A 16,959-nucleotide genomic window follows, 5' to 3' on the forward strand; every position below is an offset into this window, starting at 1 on the left:
AATAAATAATCCTTTGTTGACAAATATGTTCTGTCAGTAGTGACTGGAATAGCAAATGGGTTGTAAAGGCTTTAGCACAAATCCCTAATAAATAACAAACCAAGAATAGATGACGTGGCTGTTTGCACTTCCTGCTGACCTTCATCAGGGTTCCCTCCTTCACAAACACCTAAAGACACACAGGGATACATCATCAATAAGAATTTAACCATTTGAGTAGTATATGGAGGTAATGTGATCTCTCACCCTCCCGGGCTGAAGCAGGTTCTTTAGTCCTTGAACATTGTGCTCGATATTGACCAGACGCATGAGATCTGCCTGAGACAACACACAGCAGACTTCTGAGTACTTATACACATTCTTGTCCTGACTTTTCCCACTATATGTTAGCCACTGTATGTATTGCTATATTCACTTCTAACCTAAGTGACCAAAATGATTTTGGTTTTGCTTTTCTAGTTGTTTTTTTTTCTTCACATTCTTAAAGAATGTACATACAAATGGATTATCAGGACCTGTTATTATTCCCCAATTCATACTAATTTTTAGATTTTTTCAATGCTCAGCACATACTGACTCAATCTCACACACCCAGCGCATACAACTCACTCCATTCTTGAGGCTGTCCTTTGCCTGATCAGCTATATCCGAGACCATCAACAGAGCAGCTGAGAAAAAGCATTCAAAAGAAAAAAAGGAAGCATGATTAAATTTCCATAGGTACCTTGAACAACATATTCAGATACAGCTGAGGGCAAACGTTTGCATCTCCCATGGGACAAACGTTACTTATTCAATGAGTCACACAGAAACTAGGAGATAAGAGGCCAAATGACCTTCCCAATACTGAGAGAAGAGGGAAATTGGCTACTACAAGGACAATAAACATAAAGTAAAAATCACGACAGGCCTAAATTAAAAAATGTCGCTTCAAGAAATTGGTATTTTGTTGTAAGTAATGTAATGTAATTCATAGACATAGGCATGATGAAGGCTGTAGATCTGTTCATGTTGCCTACCTTGTGTATCCTCATACTCTCTGGAGACTAGTGAGAGATTATTTTTATAATCTAATGAAGATAAATGGAGAGTTGTGTAAAAAACAAACACTTTAAATAAAGCACAGAAACAGAACACACAATACATATCAAACAATATACTATATATTCATTTTGAGGAGTTTTGAGGTAAGAAAAAGGTTGGTCCACAACGAAAGTGGAAACAGAAGCAATTATTACATTGGTGTAGGGTGCAGTTGGGATATAGTAGGTCTTGTGTCCCATTGGATGTTCTGCTGCTGGTCAGTTTGGTTCCAACTTGTGTGGAATGTGTGTAATGGCTAACACATATTTAGACAAACAGACCTACTGAGTTTAATATGTTACCTGTTAGAAGCATGCGGTATTGTAGGACTCGTGCTATCACTTGCAGCAACTGCTGTTTGAGAGCGCTGATGTCCAGCTGCTGAGAGACAGAGACTCTAAGCTATGGAAATTCATATATAAAGGCAATATTGCATGCACAAAACAAACAAAACAACAATAACCTATGTGCCATGTTACATATCCATACACCTCTGATTTGTTGTTATGTCTCTAAGTACGTTTTCACAGTAACAGCACTTGCTTTGTTTGGCAACGCTCTGTAGGTTAGGGTGGAGGGATACGGTCTTTTTCCTTCTAATTAGGAGATGGCTAATTGTGAGTAGGTTTCACTGGAGACAGAGGGACACATTTTCTCAAAATCCATAATTTTTGTCCCCTTTCAAATAGCTAAATATTGCAGGTCCAGTTTTTAATTCAATTCGATTCAATTCAATTATATTTGCATAGTGCAATAGCAAAAACACAAAACAGTTTTTATAGAAATCTGGATATAGAATTACAACACTAATGGGCAAGCCAGAAGTGACAGTGGCAAGGAACTCCCTGAGATATCATGAGGAAGAAACCTTGAGAAGAACCAGGCTCAAAAGGAAACACAGATAGTGGGATTGTAAATATCTTCTACAAACGTTTACTAAAACGTCAGACAGTAATAAGTGTGTTGAAGGAATGTTCAGTTTGAGCATCATTGCATATTTTTGATTAGAGTCTTAATAATTACAGCAGCAGCAGGTACAAGTCTACAGTATCCAAGTGAACTTTAGTGTGAGTCTCTGGAACCTATCTATATTTATGGCTCTCTATGTCACTCAATCACTCTAGTTACAGCTCTCAATCTAATCAAGTGTAGTTTAGTTTTCAGTAAAAGCTGAAATTTGTATGTAGTGTGATTGATTCTGTCATGGATATGCCAGAACAAACTTGAAACTACGATTCCCATCAACCACTGTACCACGTCACAAGTATGTCTGCACCTGATTCACATTTGGGTTAATGACCTCTTGTATATAAGTCACAATTTGCAGCGCACACATTGTCTTGCTTGACTTATGTTGTCGTTTTGTGTGTTACGCCTTCTTGTACATGTGTCTTTTTTAGTATCCTGAGTTCATAGTTTATGTTTGGTGTTTTGTTTACTGTTTATTAAATTATACCTGCACTTGCATCTAACCCGCCTCCGGTGTTGTGACTGATTCAAAAATCAGCAATGGGTGACTGCAAAATGTTTCAATGTTTAATTAATTTATAAATCTCATATAAAGTCATTTCATTAATTTTAAACATTGACTTTTAGGTTAACAATATATTATATACTCATAATTTTATATATTTCTGTAAAACTGTTTTGTGACAATGTCTACTGATAAAAGAGCTACACAAATAAAACTGAATTGAATAGAACAACATTGAACAAAAAATCAATAAATGGATATTATGTCTAATTCCTACAAATTTCAAGCTGTGCCTGTAGAAATTTAAACCTAAATGTACACTTTTTATTTTAAATTATTCAGAGGTCCATGACATGATTTGGTTGTATTTCTCTCATTGGACTGATACATGAGATAATATGTTGGACCGCCATATACTGTATGTGCATAGACAGTCACCAGTTCTCCTGTAATCAGTATGCCCTGGATTTGGCAGTGTCTTGTTAAAAGTGCAGGAGAACTAAAGACATGTGTGATATCTTACTGTGTTCTCCATCTGCTCCATAGTCATCACTTTGGAGTCATGCTGGCTAATAAAGGAAGAGAAAACTGAAAACTCTGCTTTCTTGGCCAAGAGAATGTCAGAAATGCCTTCCTTCTGATCCCTGAGAAAGAAAAAGCATGGAGTGATTGGGAATAGAAAGAAATATAAACACGTGAATTGGTGTGATATATGTACGTGTGGATTTGTGACTTGTGTGTATTACCACTCTTTAATTCGGCATTCCAGTTGAGTGTGGAGGTCTTGGTGGAGTGAAGAAACTGCGGGTAAATCACTCCAAAGTTTCATCAGCTGCTCATCTGCACCTAAAGTCTGTAGAACATCGATTAACTGTGTAAATTCTGGTGAATCATAAAGGCACCTTCTTTGTTATAAATGGGAAAGGATGTTATATGGTCAAGATGATGCTGCTCGCATTGATGCTAAAGGTAAGTACTCTAAACATACATTGCTCTACTTGCTTTGCTCACATAACGATGCTTTTAAACAGTGTAATCATATCCATGATACACTGGCTCATACTTAGTACACAGAGTACATACCTCATTTAGAAGGTTTAAAGTGTTTACATGCCTTAAAAAGACAAAAAAAGATAAACATTTAAGGTAAGTAATATGGCAGCAGAGAAATCAGACGAAAAGAAATACAGAATTATGGACTTTTCTATGATTGTTAGACAGATTTGTGCTTAGACAATCACTTTAGTCGAACATAATCTAATTAAAGTGGCACAAATGTAATGTTTGTTTCTACATGCTTTGCACATGAGAACTTAAATTTATTTGCTTATGACTCAATGACAACACTTATCATCTTCTTTTTCCTGCAATGTTAATATCTTCCTTGTTTGAACTATGAATGGCTAAATTATTCTTTCAGTCCATAAAGTATAACAAACTGACATACAAATAACTACCAACCACAGCTTGGCAGGCTCATCCCTAAAGTTGCTCAGGGTCTTGGTCTATTGTAATCTGGCGGTCCTGTTTTTGCAGTGTTGTCTTAATTCTGTGAACACTGATCATTACAGTTATTTTCGGATAACCCCACCCCATCCAAGTGTGGCCTTCACACGACTGGCCATTTTCTATTCTCATACTATACTATATTTGTTTCCTAGATCCACTTCTCCGATGTACCCCTATGTCTTTTAACTTCTTCCAAAAGTGTTATTATTTCTATGTGTAATTGTTGAAATAATTGCACTCACTGTGCCTCACTGTCCAGCAGCTCTTTCACAGTGTAAAATGCTCTAGAACAATTAACAGTCTGAAATCATAAAAAATGCACTGGTTAAAATTCATATTTTAACACACACATAGACAAATATAGACTCAGACTCACGTATAGGATCCTATGCAGGGCTTACCAGTCTTTCGGGTGCTTTTTTCTCCTCCTCTTTTGTGCAGACTACACCTACAGATACACTCACTGTTCCATCTGACCTCACCATAGGAGAGCAGATTGTGTAAGCACTAAAGAAAAGAACAGACAGTCAATACACACACACACACACACACACACACACACACACACACACACAGACCTGAAAGTATTCAAATACATGTACACAAATTCAATGAACTGATTAACCTAGACACCAGGATTATCATGTACCCCCCCCCCCCCCCTTTTCTCCCCAGTTTGGTCATCTGCCTATTTCCACCCACCAACCAGCTCTCTCCTATCATACAACAGCTACCAGCCAAAGAGGGTGAAAGCTAACATGTGCTTCTTCCAAAATGTTTGAAGACCACTGCATCTTTCAGAATTGCTGCTCATGCTGCATCATAGGGCAGCATAACACACTCAGAGGAAAGTGGTATCTACGCTCTTCCTCATACATGAGCTCACCAACACCCATGATTGGCTAGTGTCATTGTGACTGACAAGGGAGAGAGAGAATGCCACCCCTTCCACCCAGAGAGCAGGGCAAATCTTGCTCCCTTAGCTCCTGGCCATGGGTGGCTCTGGCATTGTTGGGATTCAAACCTGTGATCTCCAACTGATATGGTGAAAGCTTTTCTGTTGCACCACTCTGGAACCCAATCCCAATTCCCAGTGTAGTTTTTGGATTAATTTGAACTAAAATTCATTTTTATGCCTGTAAACCTAAAAAACTTAAAGATGTACCTCTCAGTCTCTTGCTCGTTTGCTGAGCTTTTGCTCTGAAAGCTTGATAGGCTGCTCATATCCACGTAACCATCAGTGTCATTGGCTGAACTCTGGTTTCGTTGACTCTGATTGGAGGGTGATAAGAGGCGGACCTGCACATTTTCATAGTGGGGACTTGTGTTTAGAACATTCTCATAAATTGATGAGTCCACATTGGGGGAAGAGAAAGACCGAGGTTTGGAAAGGGGGAAGGGTTGTAGAAAAAGGGAGTGGATCAAATTATCTGACTCCACTCTTACCATATCCCATGAGTTGGGACTAGCTGACCCAAAATTGTTATTCAAAGGTGTGCTTACACCTGGCCTGTGCATGTTCTTGTGTAAACGAACAGAAGATGGGGATGATGGTACTGAACTGTCATGTGCCCTGTGAAGCTCAGGGCTTTCTGTACATTGCCTTATTAAATTTAACCTCCGGCAAGAGCCCTGTGGACTTGATTCTGAAGAGGACCTTGATGACACTGAGCGACTATCTGTCCTTCTTTCAGTTTTCCTCAGAAACCGTAAAGGTAAGAAGTAACGTTTAAGGCCAAAATCAAGTTTCCTATTGCAGGCCGTCACATCATTTGGCAGAGCAGGTGTACTCTTTCGGATTGGTCGTCTTGTGATGGAAGACAGCTCAAAAGGAGGTGGTATGTCCATAGCAGGAGGGCAAGGACTTCCTGGTGAGAGACATCCTAATGAACCAGTCAAAACAGGCAAACTATCTCCAAGACAATTATGTCGTGTGTAGTACGTCTGTGGGTGTAGCATTAAACGTCCTTTTCCTGATATTGTGGTACTCAATGGATCCAGTCTGGGGGTTTCCACAGATATGGAGCGAGTCATTAAATATTTCCTGCTCTGCAAAAAGTCTTTGGAATGGAACTTTGGCTCAGTTTCTTCATACACATGCTCTTCTAACAGCTTTGTTCCCATAACAGTCTTACTACATAGAATGTCTTCTCCTTCTACCTCTTGAACATCATGATGGTCCTCTTGCATCTGCTGTGACGTTTGCTCTTCAGGTTGTAGAGAAACAACGGAGGAGACACTTGGTATAGAAGTTATACTGCAGTTACCTGCTTTGAACTCAGATGATACAGCTTGTTCAGATTCTGGCCCATCCTGAGCATTTTCATGATTTTGTTTGGTCTCAGTTCTTTCTACTTCATCTGAGGTCACCTCAGACTCAGATGAGCATAATGAAGAGAAGCAATAATCAGAAAACTCAGAGAGTATTTCAGCTTCTCGTTCAGATTTTGGATAAACTGTTGGATCTGAATGAGAATTTTTGTACAATGAAAGGTTTTTCACCTGCTCCTTTTGTTCCTGTTCCTCTACCGCTTCACTGCCCTCCTCCCCAAAAGTACATAATGATCCACTCAAGATCTCTGAGTCCTCTTCCACAGGCGGCATTACTGTATCTCCACAGTCACCCACATCTTCAACCCCTGACTTCCAAGAGGGTACAATATGTTCTAAGAGATCACACTCTGAAAAGCCATCAGCATCTGCCAATGCCTCACCTGCATCAAACACCTCTGGGAACATGGTGACTATGTCGGTTCGGTCTGATGTCAAAGCATCTGTGTTGAGTCCATTTATGTAAATATTATTTGGATAAATTCCATTTAGAAATTTTTGATCAGTGAACAGGTCATTAGTATATGTTTTGTCAGACAACATTACTGGTGTTAGAGTTTTGTTTTGGTTTATTCCATCTTTGTGCACTATTTGCTTATGAAATGAGTATGTAGATGAGAGCATGGAATCAACAGGTGTCATAAGTGATCTTTTTTTACTATTCACACCCTCTTCCTTCCTTTCATCTTCTATATCTAGCTGTCCCTCCATGCCTTGCATATCCTCCTTTGCTTTACTGTAGGAGTCAGAGAGAAGTTTCACTGAGCCTTGTCCTTCACATAAGTTAAATCCCTCCCTCTGTTCTAAACCCACCTGCCAATCTAGCCCATTCTCCTGTGCCAGCTCCTCCCCACAGCCCAACTGTTCTAGTATGTCGTCTTGTTCTTCCTGATCTGCTTGTGCAAGCGCCTCCCATTGCATAGACCCCTCTTTACATTTTATGTCTTTCCATGGTTTTTGTTCCACATCCTCAGTCAGTCGTGATTCCTCCCACGGTGTCCATACTTCCTTCCTATAGTTTTTCAGTACGTGCTGTTCTGAATTAGCAGTCCTTAGGTTTTTGTTAATGTGTCTCTTCAGATAATTATTAAAACTTTGACCCTGTGTTGGGTTTGACCTTGCTTTGGAGAAAAGAGGTGGTTTACATCCCTGATTCTGGCAGCATTTTCCAGGAACTGTTAGACCAAATTGCCCATTGGGAAGACACTGGGCTTGGATCTGGGTTTTGGGATTCATGTACTGCTCCCGTAATTCTGAAACATACAGGAGATGATTTAGGCATTGCTTAGGCAGTGCGTATATACAAAGATTCCTCTGATCAAACACACCATACTTCTTATTAAATAAAATATTATATATATATATATATATATATATATATATATATATATATATATATATATATATATATATATATATATATTCTCAATCAAAGGTACAAGCTATAGAGAAAAAAACCCCATGTCTGATCAGATTTGATTCAGATTTAATCTGATCACAAGTCAGATTACTTAATAATGAAGGCTACAGATCTCAGTCACATCTTGTGTGCATTTTTGGATCAAAAACCTAGATTCGAGGCAGCAAAAAACTTTTGACAAAAAAAAAAAAACAGTTTGAGTTTTGATAAAAGAAATATCTCAATGTAAAAATCCACTAAAATCTCCATAAATCATTCTTTTTATGCATCAGTTAAATGAGCTTGTGCTGTCAGCAGTTGTACATAGATAACATTTTGGCGCAGTGTTGCACTTTTTATCGCAGAAACTATGCTTCTTGGCAGAAACAGACATCTATGTTAAAGGTAAAACCATTTTCTACCATGCCATAAACAGTCTTAGAAAATTTGCAAGATTTTTTCATTTATATTACTGTAAATGAAAACTTGATACCGATAGCATAAAACTAGTTTTTTGGAAGATTTTTTTCATTTACATTATAGTAAATGAAAACTTGATACGGGTAGCATAAAACTGTTTATTTTTTGTTAGATATTTGTTTGTTTTTATTTTTAGTAGGCTAGATATAATAAATAAATAAATAAACAAACAAACAAACAAACTTACCTGCACTCATATTTTCCACATGATTAAGCGGTATCCTCCGGAAACGCCAGTTTCATACACAAGTTAAAGGTAAAAATAAATCCGTAGACATAATGAGCAAAATATAAATAATTGTTATACCGTTTAACAGGTTGAACAGCCTGTGTCAGTATTGTATATAAAGCAGTATAGTGGGATATAGCAGTGGTGAGATTGGGAGTGTGATGGGAGGCGCCTGTCTCTCTGAGCTTCCTGAGGAAAAGATAACCGGCAAAAATAGCGAGCTATAGGATGTCTGCCTTAGCTAATAACAGCACGTAAACAAATTGTTTAGGTCGATTCTTTTATTCAGTATATCTTTTATATTTTTACTGTTGCAGAAATAACATCATGGTAGATTTAGATTTATTGCCATATTTATTGTTTACACACGGATAAAAAGTAGGTTGAATACAGCTATTGAGGCATCAGTTAAATTGATTAATTAATTTATTATTAATATATATTTTTGCCAGGGGCATTTAGTTTATGGTCTCATAAGTCCAAGTCAAAGCTAACGATTCTCATCCCTTGCAGTGGAACTGCTTGATAGACATGACGTGATTTCATTCATGTGACATCAACTAAGGGGATGTAGTAAGCATCAAACAGGAAGCTCGACCCCCAAATAAGCTCGACCTAGTAAAAACGACACGTGCTCCGGCTACTGATTATTAAGAGTAAAGTTGAATTTGGATAGTAATGTATGTACATTTTGTTAAAAAGACATTGAAACTCAAGATCAGTTTTTCTACAGTTGTAATATTGAACTCTTATGGAACAGAATGAATGATTGGTTAGTTATAAAGATTGTAATACCTGTTTTTGATGATAATGATAATGCGTGTTTGTTACTTGATTATGTTTAATGAAGATTTAAAAATGCTTGGACTATTTTATTCATAAGGGTCGATAATATATTAAAATTGTCATGATTAATACATTATACATATTCATTAGGCATATATACATAAGATGTACTACTGTCACTAATAAACTATCAAATGTCCCAAATTATCAAACATGGTTCAGCATGGTTAATTGCCATAACTCAGCACAAGTGGATCATACAGCTACATGACATTCTGGAAGTCCAAATGATTGTATTGTATTGTATTGTATTGTATTGTATTGTATTGTATTGTATTTATTTAGACCTAATGCTGAAACCTAACCCTTGTGCTATTCATTATTTTTAAGATTATTGAATCTTTTTCTCCTATTAAATGCCACTGTAAATGCACTAGCAATGCCACCATGTGATGTCACAACTGCAAACTTCTCAAAAGAATAACAAAATATAGAGCAACAGCCAACACAATCATTACAAACATCACAAATATTTCTATAGAAACATATTTAATGTGTTTCAGGGTGGAGTTTAAATCCAAATAGTTCAGTGTGCGGTTAGTCAGCAGTCTTATCGCCTGTCTTGAATCTATTTGTGTATGCCCCAATGCTTCAGTACCATCTGACAGAAGGCAGTTGTGTGAAAAGGTTGTTGTTTGGGCTTCTGAGGTCTTTGATAATCCTCCAGGACATCCTCAAGCACCATCTGGTGTAAATGTTCTGGAAGGAGAGGGGTTAGCTGTGGCTCAGGTGGTAGAGTGGGTTGTCCACTAATCGTAGTGGACTTCAATTCCCGGCCCACATGACTCCACATGCCTGAGTGTCCTTGGGCAAGTCACTGAATCCCAAGTTGCTCCTGATGGCAAGCTAGTGCCTTGCATGGCAGCTCTGCTACCATTGGTGTGTGAGTGTGTCTGTAAATTGGTGAATGAGACACAGTGTAAAGTGCTTTGTAGAACCGCTAAGGTTAAAAAAGCACTATAAAAGTGCAGACCATTTACCATTTACCAAGCTCACCTGTGCAGTTAAAACTCTCTCGGTTTTTACAGTCAAGAGTAGTGCAGTTCTCATACAAGTAATGCTACCAGTTAGCACCAACGGATTCTGGGGCTTCGACAGAATCTCTTAAGGCATCTGAGGATGTAGAGGCATTGTTGTGTGTTCCTTATGTCAGCTTCAGCTGAGATCTTCGGTGACATAGATCCAAGGAATATAAAGCTGCTCACCTTCTTTATTGCAGCTCTGTTTATGGTGAGAAGAACATAGCTAATTATTAAGTGAATTATAGCTAATTATTAAGCTAATTGCCCAGAAGGAATTACTAGTATTAAGCTCACTGCATCCTCTTCCACACACATGTGTGCATGATAAAGGTGTATTTTAAGCAGCCGGTGGACACATCATAAACAGGAACAGTTAAACCATCTGGCTGTATTCACTCAGCAACACATAATAGACAATAGTTGCCTTATTGTGGTGTCACAATTTTTTCCCATGTCTGAGCTAATAATGTAGGCTTATTGGTGACCAGTGACCAGTATAACTGAAATTTCTAGAGATTTCCTCATAGTCTACATTCTGCATTTAAAAGCAATTTTGGAAAGTTTGCTGGTTCACTTAATAGTCTGTCAGTTTACTTACTCTCTCTCTCTCTCTCTCTCTCTATTATACACTGACCTTATTATTAAAATTTAAACAGCAGACTTACATTACAGAATAAACAAGTGTAGTTTACAGAACTAGCCCACATGTTCAGTGTTATAAGGCATTAAAGCGAGTTATGACCCTGTACTAATACTCTAATATCTCAGTTATTTTTTAAACCACTGGGGCCTGAGTCCACATAAAGTGCTTCTGATACCTTTGGCTTGCTTATTAGGCTTCTAAATATAAATCTACACCCGGATGTCTGTAAAGCTGTTATGTGAATTGTTAAAAGCTGTACAAATTGAATTGGATTTCTGTATTGCTGTCCTATATATAACCTTTATGGGATCATTCAGAGGGAACTACTGAAATAATGCAAGTGTGTTGTTCTTTTTCATACATTTACTTGTAGATAATACTTAGCCCCATGGCACTATCCGGTCACTATTTATTGCTGTAATGCGAAAAGTTCATATCTGGAAAAAGAGAAAAGGGAAATGGGAGGAGGGTGAGCAAATAGCCTATGTATAGTAGGTAGTTGTAACTACAGTATGCCGACTTACCCCTGTTTTAAGTTACCAGAGAATGTGAAAATTTTAGTGAAATCACTCTGGGCTTTAGAAATCTGTTTCAATAGCATTATTGAAGACGCTTCCCTTGTAAACTGTGGCCTCTCTACTTCAACTTATCTTCCATATACATCCAAATCACACTCAGAGAATAATGTACAAGTATCCTAACATACACTGACTGGTATTAGTTAGAACAAAGAGGGGAAAAAACACCCAAGGCAGGACACTCCACCCTTTAGAGCCAACAGGAAATGTTCAGTATGAGTATCATCTGTGTGTGTGTGTGTGTTTGCGTGTGTGCGGGTAGTGTGTTATGTATTATTAGTCTACTGTGTAAATGTATGCATGTGTGGGGTACACAGTATACACAATAGTGTGTGCGTGTGTGTGTGTGTGTGTGTGTGTGTGTGTGTGTGTGTGCATGCCACCACTTTCTCTGGGCCAACATTGTGCCCCAGTGCCAGCAGTGTGTTGTAGTGCTTGTGTTGTGTGAGTCACATGTGGCCCTGTATTAATTTTCTGTTTCACTGCAATTTCTTAATTTGTCTATTTTAATTTCAGGGCAATTGTGTTTTAATGTTTTTTTTGTTGTTGTTTTGTTACAAAACAACAAAAGTTTTCTTTACAAAAGAAAACTTGGATAAATAAAGTCAGTATTTATTCTTATATTAATGTTTATTATCTTATGTTCATGTGTAAAATTGTATTGCTCATATAGTGTAGACTTATTTTCATAATCCAATTTTAGTTGCATTTTTAAAAATATAATTTAAAATTCTAAAGATTCTCACTTTTTCCTTAGCTGATCTGGCATTTTGATGAAAAGTGGATGCTTTAGAGCCAGTTTCATCAAATGTGCATCATATTTCCTATGTACTGTATAGTAATATTGGACTTCTGCATTTTTACCCATTATACCTGAAGATTCTTGAATACTAAAAATGACATTTTCTTCTGTTCTCTTAAAAGTAACAGTTCTGACCTCTGGTACTTCTCAGTTTAATTACAAAACACACACACACACACACACATAATATATATATATATATATATATATATATATATATATATATATATATATATATATATATATAATATTATCCCATGCTTCATCTCTATCTAAAAAAAACAAGTGATGCAGCAGTGCTTTAATCCTTTACCTTTATCTGTTCATTCTGTTCAAACAGATCAGTGTCCAAAGTTCCAAATTTCACGTTAATACTACCATCAGTGCCTTCGTGCTTGTCATCTCATAGATCGCTCACTAGCTGAACCATGAGTTTTCTGCCATAACTCAGCACAACACTGTAGTTGCGTTGACATCTGGAACTACGAGCCTGCTTGTTGTCATTAATGACATTAAACATTACTGGAAAATAGTGACTGAGAATCCTGACCTTATGTTTGATATAGTTGAATTTTTTCCCCTAGCAGGAGAGCACCCTGTAACATCATCGAGGTACACATCTGCTAACCTCTCACAGAAATATACAGCTCTAACCAACAAATTATCACCACACTCACTAAACACACCACAAATATTTCAATGGAAACATTTTTCATGTGTTTCAGGGTGGAGTTTTCCTTAAAAATTCGCATCAACCAAAAAGACCACGGTGACCAAAAAGACCAGCCTTTTGACTCTGTTGTTTCCCCCACTATTGCACACAACTTGTGTATTAAATGCTGTGGAATTAAACCATATAAGACTTATACTGAACTAATAGATTGTCATTTCATTGATATATGTACACAATTAACGTCATTATGAAGTTAATTAAAGCAAATTAAATAAAAGACACTCTCCATACATTTTTACAAAGAGGTATAAAGTCGTTTTATCATTTCGTCAAATATACAGCATTTGTTAAAAAACAAAATAAAAAAATTAACTTTTGGAAGCTTGAAATATCAGATATCACTTTTAAAAAAAAAACAAAACTTGGATGCCATTTACGCGCACAATCATTAGAGTACACTTTAGAGTGATTAACCAGAGCACACGAGTGGCTGTGATTTTGAATCAGGCAAAGAGAGACACACCTAAAGGTCTTTTAGCTACAGTTGTGCGCATGCGCGAATGAACCGGAAGTGTCCTGTTGCCCTCCACTAGCTGCCGTCCCTGTGTTGTCAGGAAAGCTGTAGGACGAGTTATCTTAAATCATGGTGTTCGAGGAGAAAATGATCTTAAACGGAGACCCAGAGGAGGTGAGGACTGATATTTAATCCTGTGCATCAGAATAAATGCAGATTTTAACAGAAGGCTTAGCGAAGCGTTTCCTTAAGGACACGTTATAATGTAGCTTAGCTGTCAGTGCTATGCTGCGGCGTCTCTGTATTGCTCTGGTCACCTTTGCTGTAGATTTAATAGCTCGAGGAGTCAAATTAGTTAACTGAATCAGTTGAATAACAGTCTTCAAAATAGCAGCACTATATGACCGTAAATTAGAGTATTATGTAAGCACTTTTATTAATATCACAATACTTAAAAGGGGGAATAGAGCTGGAGATTAGGAAGAGTTTTGTAATGTGTTGTTAATTTATTTTTTAAAAGCAAATGATCTAACATGACCAATTTAAGATCTACACAAACTCTCTACTGTATCTGTACATTTGGCTCACAACATCTTTGCACTGATCAGACCACAATGTTTTTTGTTGTTGTTTGTTCTAAATGAATCTGCAGTATATTTCTATTTATAGACAAACACAAACAAAATCAATCCGATGTAGTGGGGATTAATCCAGCTACTTTTATCAAAGTGATCACTTTGGTGTCTTGAGACATTTAATTTGCATGATGATGTACTGAAAGTTTCTTTTCTTAGTAGTTGTGTGTTTTTATATATATATATATATATATATATATATATATATATATATATATATATATATATTATAAAGTTTCTTCAAAATGGAAACACAGGGCAAATACAAAGTCATATAGAAGCTGTGCAAATGATATGGTTTTGTGCACTGAAGTTAAACCTATAAAAGAGTTTGAAGCTAATTCTCTTTCTTCACTATCACATTGTTTCAATACAGGAGGAAGAGGAGGAGGAAGAGGAAATGGTGGTATGTTGGGCAAGCTTATTGACAATACTAAGCCAAGATTCAACTACCTATAGACTCTTAGACACCTCTGTTTAATTATTTATCATGCAGAAAAGAATCATTATTTTGAGGCACATGTTGGTAGTAAAAATTAAAATCTGTTATTCCTGACAACACGTTTGCTGCACAGTGACTTGGTGAGTAGCACGTTTGCCACACACCTCCAGGGTTGGGGGTTCGAGTCCCGTCTTCGTTTAACAATTCTGTCTACCAAGTTTCTGTTTCTCTCTCCTGTGAACAGAATTGCAGAGAAATAAACATACAGTGCTGCATTAAATGTGTCTAAATTAGGAGACTTTGAGATATGGCATGTACCTGATTATAACAAACAGTAGTATGGCAGCTTAGAATTTAGCCAGATTCAGTTATCATGGGAAATGCGATGGCTTTGTTAAGGCTGTTTGTGTTTTTATACACTGTACTTTCACACTTCTCTAAGTGGGACATGTGCGACATGTGCGATGTGCTCTCAGATTGATCTGAAATGAGGGGCTTTAGAATGCAGCATTATTTGTCACTTGCATGAGGTGTACGTACTGTATTTCATATGACTAATTATTAGTACATGCCTTATGACACTATATAGACATTAAATAATACAAACACAACCAGCTTGATGTTTAATAAGAGAACCTCCTTGTGTGTGTGTGTGGTGGTTGTGAACGTAGGACCCGATAGAGAATATCAGGCAGAAATGTGAAGAGACGGAGCACTGTGTCCATGCGCGCGAGAAACTTGAGGTGTGTGAGACGAGGGTAGGCTCACGGTCGACTGAAGAGGACTGCACTGAGGAGCTTTTCGATTTCCTGCACGCACGGGATCACTGTGTGAGTAAAACTGCTTCAGTTGAGCCATAATGTCAGACAAGTTATTTATAAGATATAAAGGCAGTGTAGAGAGGGATTATTATTGTTGTTGTTAGAAACACAACAGTCCCATTTCTCATTTCCAGTGTGATATTGATATAGCTTTCTTTGAACTACATACAGTCTTTTATGTAGATTAATAATGGTAATGATAATGAGACTTTATTGGTCACAGCACACTGAAATTCTATTTCAAGATTTATAATTGAGTTCTAGAGAAGCAAAGTGCACAGAGTAGAGTTGTAAGAGCTAGAGTAAGTGCAGAATATATATATTTTTTATTAAGTGTTGGGGAGGGACAATTTAGGGTTTTGTTAAGTGTTAATGGAAGTGGTGGGTCTTTAGATGTTTTTTTTGAAGATAGTGGCGGATTCTGCTGTCCGGATTGAGGTTGGAAGTTCATTGCACCACTGAGGGACGGTTAGTTTGTTGGTTCTGGAAAGGAACCTCATCCCCACTGCAGGTTGTGTGAGGGAACATAAGCTTCAAGGAGAATGTTGAGGGGTGGGGGTGTTGTTCCAGACAAGCTCTTGTACATCAGCATCAAGGCCTTGAATTTGATGTGGATGGCTACAGGAAGCCAGTGGAGGGAGATGAAGAGGGGTGTGAAGTGGGTTGTTTTAGGCTGGGTGAAAACAACAAAATGTAGCTATAAATGGTGGAAAAGTATGTCATTCTTTAATAAATAAGACGTTGTAATAGTTGGCATACCACTGTGGTATAAGAGGAATAAAACACTACAAGACATGCTGTTATATGAAGAAAAGATTGTTCGTTTGTTTTTACTTATTTTTTAAAAAAAGTTTTATAACAGTGCACCCAAAGCATTTTAGTCCTTGCTTAATCCTTGTGGAAGTCTGAGGGATAGTGAGCCATGATTGTAGTAGTATTACATCTAGCTCTAGTAGTATTCTTTGTATGATATTTGGATTGATCCAGATATGTTGAAAGTGATCTGATCTAGAGTGTGAGACAGGTCTGGATAGTCATGGTGCACAATAGCACTCAGAAATCTTGCTAACAGACTATATATTGCTGTACATCAGTATTTCATGAATTTGCTATATTGTAAAGCACTGGAAATCAGTCCCTTCTTGTCCTCACTTGTATCAGTACTATTTTTGTAAATCTTTCTTCATTCTTTGTCCAGGTGGCCCACAAGCTCTTCCACTCACTCAAATGAAGCTCCTCAGATACTCATCACTTCTTCTTCATGACTGTCCTGTCAGTACCACTAATAAAGTTGTTATTTATAGGCAGTGAGGTGATTGCTGACATTTTTTTTTCCAACTGAGACACCGTACTGTACCTAACAGTGTGCCCAATCTGCTTCTGATGATTTGTGATTAAAATGTTGTAAAGTGTACATCTCTGAAATAAATACCATTCTACAACCAGTGTCGGTGTTGATAGAAGTGAACATTTAAACA

The 16,959-nt window shown here is 37.4% G+C and overlaps 2 protein-coding genes across 4 annotated transcripts in view; one reads left to right on the plus strand and one right to left on the minus strand.

Moving 5' to 3' along the window:
- LOC108272136 (FYVE, RhoGEF and PH domain-containing protein 5) overlaps window positions 1-8,799 on the minus strand; it is an 18,521-nt gene extending 9,722 nt beyond the window's left edge. The window contains exons 1-12 of one of the 3 annotated variants that reach the window (XM_047158535.2): window positions 8,464-8,799; window positions 5,232-7,650; window positions 4,468-4,573; window positions 4,309-4,367; window positions 3,641-3,671; window positions 3,304-3,410; window positions 3,081-3,201; window positions 1,386-1,464; window positions 1,020-1,070; window positions 610-668; window positions 247-318; window positions 140-169 (exon numbers count right to left, since the gene is read on the minus strand). In XM_047158535.2, coding sequence (XP_047014491.1) covers window positions 140-169; window positions 247-318; window positions 610-668; window positions 1,020-1,070; window positions 1,386-1,464; window positions 3,081-3,201; window positions 3,304-3,410; window positions 3,641-3,671; window positions 4,309-4,367; window positions 4,468-4,573; window positions 5,232-7,650; window positions 8,464-8,473 — 3,144 coding nt within the window. In that variant the 5' untranslated portion in view covers window positions 8,474-8,799. Of the gene's footprint in view, window positions 1-100; window positions 170-246; window positions 319-609; window positions 669-1,019; window positions 1,071-1,385; window positions 1,465-3,080; window positions 3,202-3,303; window positions 3,411-3,640; window positions 3,672-4,308; window positions 4,368-4,467; window positions 4,574-5,231; window positions 7,651-8,463 lie in introns of all 3 variants that reach the window. The other 2 variants (XM_017480346.3, XM_017480347.3) reach the window with 2 other exon arrangements.
- Window positions 8,800-13,631: 4,832 nt separating this feature from the next.
- Window positions 13,632-16,920, plus strand: LOC100335019 (ubiquinol-cytochrome C reductase complex-like). Its single transcript, NM_001200319.2, has 4 exons — window positions 13,632-13,757; window positions 14,595-14,624; window positions 15,332-15,490; window positions 16,680-16,920. Exons 1-4 carry the CDS (start codon window positions 13,713-13,715, stop codon window positions 16,710-16,712), a joined length of 267 nt encoding a protein of 88 aa, NP_001187248.1. The 5' UTR covers window positions 13,632-13,712; the 3' UTR covers window positions 16,713-16,920.
- The last annotated feature ends 39 nt before the right edge of the window (window positions 16,921-16,959 follow it).

This window comes from Ictalurus punctatus, chromosome 11 (assembly GCF_001660625.3).
Source record: "Ictalurus punctatus breed USDA103 chromosome 11, Coco_2.0, whole genome shotgun sequence".
Taxonomy (NCBI): Eukaryota; Metazoa; Chordata; class Actinopteri; order Siluriformes; family Ictaluridae; genus Ictalurus; species Ictalurus punctatus.

What these genes read in the sequence shown, in the direction of transcription:
- LOC100335019 (NM_001200319.2), top strand. Translation starts at nt 13,713, where the DNA reads ATGGTGTTCGAGGAGAAAATGATCTTAAACGGAGACCCAGAGGAG. An exon ending in TAAACGGAGACCCAGAGGAG is followed by an intron (nt 13,758 to 14,594) that starts GTGAGGACTGAT and finishes GTTTCAATACAG; the next exon opens with GAGGAAGAGGAGGAGGAAGA. An exon ending in TGCACGCACGGGATCACTGT is followed by an intron (nt 15,491 to 16,679) that starts GTGAGTAAAACT and finishes TTCTTTGTCCAG; the next exon opens with GTGGCCCACAAGCTCTTCCA.